General features: G+C 36.4%; 1 protein-coding gene across 1 annotated transcript; it reads right to left on the bottom strand.

The window, feature by feature from the left end:
• Positions 1-615: 615 nt before the first annotated feature.
• Positions 616-4,633, bottom strand: LOC18047580 (probable galactinol--sucrose galactosyltransferase 2). The gene is made up of 14 exons (XM_006439908.2): positions 4,255-4,633; positions 3,878-4,128; positions 3,660-3,750; positions 3,513-3,561; positions 3,335-3,426; positions 3,141-3,248; positions 2,920-3,039; positions 2,409-2,819; positions 2,164-2,305; positions 1,799-1,866; positions 1,522-1,656; positions 1,214-1,431; positions 1,046-1,134; positions 616-962 (listed from the first exon to the last, which is right to left on the bottom strand). The coding sequence occupies exons 1-14, from the start codon at positions 4,425-4,427 to the stop codon at positions 681-683; spliced, it is 2,229 nt and encodes a 742-aa protein (XP_006439971.1). The 5' UTR covers positions 4,428-4,633; the 3' UTR covers positions 616-680.
• Positions 4,634-5,381: the final 748 nt, after the last annotated feature.

Here is a 5,381-nt window from a genome sequence, read left to right as displayed (position 1 = left end):
CAACTAATCTTGGACAAATTTTGGTGTTTAATATCGAACTTGCTCCAACGAAAGCTGAACCATTGATTATTGGTGTAACCTGATATTATCAGGAACTTGAGTCAAACACAACCTTGCCGCGCGCTGCAAGGCGGCTATCTTTGATGCACGGTGTGCTGGTGATTGCCATTTTTCTTTTATTCTATAGCCGAGGTTCCTTTGGATACCACTACATAATAAAATGAAGGTGTTTCCTTAAGTGGCTACTAAGATGGGATGAATGTTTTGCCAACTCTGGAGTGGGTGGCAAGTGTAGATAGAAATAAAAGCATCCAGCGGGGCCTTCATGGTCTTAGACCCGCAGCAAAAGGCCATGAAACCGCCCGTGCCTGTAGGGATTGGCATGCAAGTGATCTTCCCCATCTGTCTAAAAAGTACTTATCCGGCTTCCAGACAATATTGGAAAAGAATAGGCATCCACTTTTCTGGTATAAACGACAATGTTCTTCCCACTTAATACCTTATCAAATTTGGGAAACAGATCAACCGCTTAACTGGCATTAAGCAGCCACACCAATGTTCCCATTTCCCAAGTCCCACCCGATTGGACAAATGAAGAAACAGTGGACAGACTCCTTTGCTCTTTCATAATGAATCAATCATTCATTATCATCTAATTACAATAAAACAAATTCAATATCTCAATAAACAAATTCAATATCTCTGAATGTACATTCACCAGGAAGTTTAATTGTCAATAGTCCATCTTCAGAGTTGTAGGTGAATTCCTCTTCCTTCGTGTCAACCATACAACACTTTGGTTTAGTGCTCGAGTACGCTCCAAATCGTCCACAGCCTTTGCCTTTTATTTTAATTACGTATTTGGATAGATCCATAATGTATTCGAGAGATTCTACAGCTCCTCCTGAGTTGTACATATCAAGCAATCCTATTGGAGCAAATAAAAGATCCTGGCCAAGAACCTGTTCAGACAATATTCAAGTGAATTTCAGTGTACTTGAACCAAAAAGAATCAACAAGATCAGAGCATTGTTACTTTACTGACCTTGATAGGACAGATTGTATATATTTCACATTTGAGAGTGGCCAAGGACACTTCAAGATTTCCTTTCTTTGGCAATTTAGTAAGAACTCCTACAAAACAAACGATATACCAATTAATATGAAAATCTGTTTAATTAGTCATTGAGGCCAAGATGAGATTGAAATTCACCTGAATTGAAGGCATACACTGCACAATCTCCATTCCAGTTTTCGCCTGCCACCCTTTCAAGAAATTCAATATCAAGGGGACACACATGGCCTGAAATGGATAAAGGTGAAGCTGGTTTGCGGTGCATGTCTTCTTTCATTGGCCAACTTCCAGCTCCTTGGCAATTAAACACACCAATGACTCCAGATAATTTATTTAAATTCCAAATCTTCAACAGACTGCAAAAGAATTGTTGTACATCATGATTTTAGTGAAAACACAGAGAATCAATTATTGGAGTTAGAGAATGATGTTATCCTGAAATTTACCTTTTTCCATCCATGACAGGGTCTTCAAATAAACAATCCCGAGTAGGACGTCCAGCATGTCTGGCTCTTAGGACAGACCCATCAGGCAACACAAGCCTTTTGAGAATTTTAAAATCATGAACCCCTGGCTTGTCACTGTGATTGTATGTAAAGATCCAAAAGAATTTACAACTCATTTGTTATCAGCAATAAAGCATTCAATTATCCCCCCCCCCCCCCCCCGACCCCCAACAATGTGAAATGCATGTAAAATAAATAATCAGCCAATATGGCTCACCTTACATAAACGGCACAACCACCCAATGCTCTGGCTGTGGCATGAAACTCTGCAGTTTCATGTTTGCTCTGAAATGAAGAAAGCAATATACTTAGATTTTGTGACTTGTAGATATAAGATGATTTCACTGCCATTTGAAAAGCTTTCTGCCAATAGTATATCAAATATATTAAGCTTGGACAAGTTCTGGAACCTCTAACAAATATAGAAGTCTGCGATAGATTGTTTCTTAGTACTGATCATTTTGTTAGTTATGCCTAATCTTTTGTATCATTCACGAGATCTTAGAAGGTTTTTCTACTTGAAATAAAGCAGGTTCACTGATCCAAAAGAAAACCTTCGGGTAGAAAGGGAAGATGTCTTACTTGAAACATGTCCCAATCTGGCACCACAATCTCCCCTAGTAAAAGACTGTTAAAAGCAACAGAGGCGATATGCAAAGTCTGAAATGTTGGCTCTCCTGGCATGAAATCTTCAGATGCTCTTGCAACTGCACTCTTCATTGAACTGACAATAAACAATCACTCCAAATGAAAATTATCACATATTCTTGCTCTGGGAAAAAAAAAAAATCCATATTTGTAATTAATGTTTCTAGAAGAAAACAGACCTGTATAGTGAGTACGAGTTGTGACTCATGCAGCAAATCAGGTTATTGTCTTTAAAGTTCCAAGCAACTGATTGCTCAAGTGCTTGCTGATATTGTCTGGTCAACAAAACTCGTCCACCATACCCAGAACCCAATGTTTCCATCAAACTCTGAACATCTACCTTAACTCCATCGACCCCACTGTTTGCAAGGTAGCTATGGAGATCATTGTAAAAATCAAAGATTTTCTGCGGATCAATAATTCCAACTCCATATTTCTCCAAGCTGTCCATTGCAATGTCTCTAAGATTTCCAATGTTTCCAGGAGACTGAATAGGGTAAGCAAGCTTTGGGTTGTACTTTTTCATTATATCAGATGACGGGAGTACTCCTCCCCAATAACCAGCTAAAGCATGCCACATGTAGACATATCTGCATTAATTGATAAATTCCCCATTGTTAAATTAAGTACTGTAAGACCTGATTGCAAGTCTCTCAAGAAACAATTTCAGATTTTATTTTGGAATCTTACTTTAATCCATATTTCTCTTTAATTTCATCAATGAACTCATGGAGGTCATTGCATGAATTATCAGACCCCGAACTGTTAAACTTACAGTTTTCTTTAATATCTACCAATCTGATAGCAAACCTACATGTTAACAAAAGAAGAAAGAGGCACGGTTAACAAATCAATAATCACGGTTTCTTCAAACTGCAATGAAACTTTGATAATTACAAGAAGACACTTACTGTGTCCCTTTGATTAGTGGTTCACCATCTTTGCAAAATTCATTTATTGTCTCTTGCCATCCATCATCAATGACTAGAAACCTGGGTGAGCATCCACCTTCCAAGAAACTATTGAGCAAACAGAACATAAATGAATGATCATGTACCTTGCTAGAAAAATTACAGAAAAACGAAACAGGAGTTTCTTATCATACCTGTGAAGGCCTTCTTTGATTCCTTGGGGATTGACTTGTTTATAGAATGCATCCCACGTGCACCATCCAAACCAGTCTAAATGTCGAGGGATCTATCAATTGAAGCATAAAAATCCATTAATTGGAATGAAATTCCAAATAAACAAGTGCCTGAAATTTTGAGGATATGAATCTATACCTTCTTGTTTTCAATGTGACTGAAAGTACCCTTGTGCTTCTCCAATATTCTACAAAAATAAATAATACAAAAGAGAAATCAGTCTGTGATAATTACTAAGGATAACATTAACTATTCTTGAACAGGAGAGTGTACACATATATATACTTGATAGAATCTTTAATAAGCTCAAATGGATTGTCCCCTGAATTAATGAACACTGCTTCAAATGCCTCAGAGGTTTGGACACCGCCATCCCCTGAAGATTTAAACAATAAAAGAATCCAAATCAAACTATTATTTAAAAGGGAAAAAGAAAAAAAAAATTGAAATGTAGTTGGAATTAAATGGTAATCGAACACTGATAGAATAGGCAACTAACTAACCACTCTCGACGCAGAACTGGAGGTCGTTAGTGGGAATCCCTTGCAAAGTTGCCCTGAATTGTCCATCCAAGACTGGCAACAAAAGAATGTAGAAAGTGTTATCTGAAGCAGCATCAGCGTCCAAGGGAGAGTCTTCTCTTGCTTCCAAGAGAAGCATTTGGGTCTCCATTGGAACTTCACTTGCAGATTTTCCAACCCTCGGTATCATCCACCAGATTTTGAACCTGAAGAGACACAAGAACCTGTATCCACTGCAGTGGCCACGATCCATTCCACATGCAAAGCAAAGATTAATCATAAACATGCATGCCCACACACAGAAACTGAATAAAGAAATTGATAAGCGAAGGAAAATAAGAAGAAACTTTCGAACTTACTCAGGAAGTACTCCAAGCGTAAAAACATGGCGCGAGCTTGGAGGTGCCGCTGAGGTTGCACCAATGAAACTTGAAGGAGAAACGACGACGTTTTGAGGAACTCCGGTCAACACCACGTTGCCTCTGACCATGAGGCAGCCATCTTTGATGGTAGCCTTGGCAGTAACCGTCATCACTATGACTCTTTATCTGTCTTTGAACTTTAATCTACGCTAACAGCAGAATTAACAATGCAATGCACCGGTGGAGCTTTTAAAGATCGAAACAAACGAATTAAGCCTCCTTTGGTTTGACAAATGGTGGAACCGTTTAAGTGTATCGAAATGAGAAAAAGAGAAGGAAAAGAATGCTTATCGATCAAAGTTAACCCGGTCGAGTAGATGAGTCATATATATGTGTGTGTATGTATGTGTATATATATATATAGGCAAGTGCTAAGTTACATTCAATGTAACTTACACAATTCATCTCAACCACATAAAATTATATATATATATATATATATTACCAGGCACCTACTCACGGTGTTTTTTATTTGGGAAGTTTGACGTTATGGTCTTATACGTTCTTATATATATATATATATATCTATATATGGTTTCCTTTTTTAAACAAAGGTAACCTCAACAACATCCGTTATTAAAGTGTAAAAAACATAAATTTTTATAATTTAAAAATAATTTTTTATCTCTATTTTTTTATATAAGTGACATTATTACTATAATAAGGTGAGCATACCTTCATTAGAAAATAAATAATTATATATGTGTGTGTAATCATCTTCCGGTAATGGTATTTTCACTTTAACAAAGTGAGGATACTAATAAAAAATAAAAAATACAAATTTTAATATATTGAAATTTTGTGTTTTGTTGTATTTTATTGACTTTGTCACTAAGGATGTCTTTATTACAAGAAGGACTATATGTCTCCTCACGTGAGCACTTTTATTTATTTATTTTTCATACAAACAATATTAAGTCAAATGGTTTGATAGAATCATTGTAAATACGTTACTAAACTATTAAATTATATTGAATGCTGACTCTATTAAACTTTATTGCTTAATAAAAGATTCAGATTGAGAAAAATGACGGATGTAAATAATTTATGATATATACATATAT

This window comes from Citrus clementina, unplaced genomic scaffold, assembly GCF_000493195.1.
Source record: "Citrus clementina cultivar Clemenules unplaced genomic scaffold, Citrus_clementina_v1.0 scaffold_3, whole genome shotgun sequence".
Classification (NCBI taxonomy): domain Eukaryota; kingdom Viridiplantae; phylum Streptophyta; class Magnoliopsida; order Sapindales; family Rutaceae; genus Citrus; species Citrus x clementina.
The sequence above is the reverse complement of the archived record's forward strand: the minus strand, read 5'-3'. Positions and strand labels throughout refer to the sequence as shown.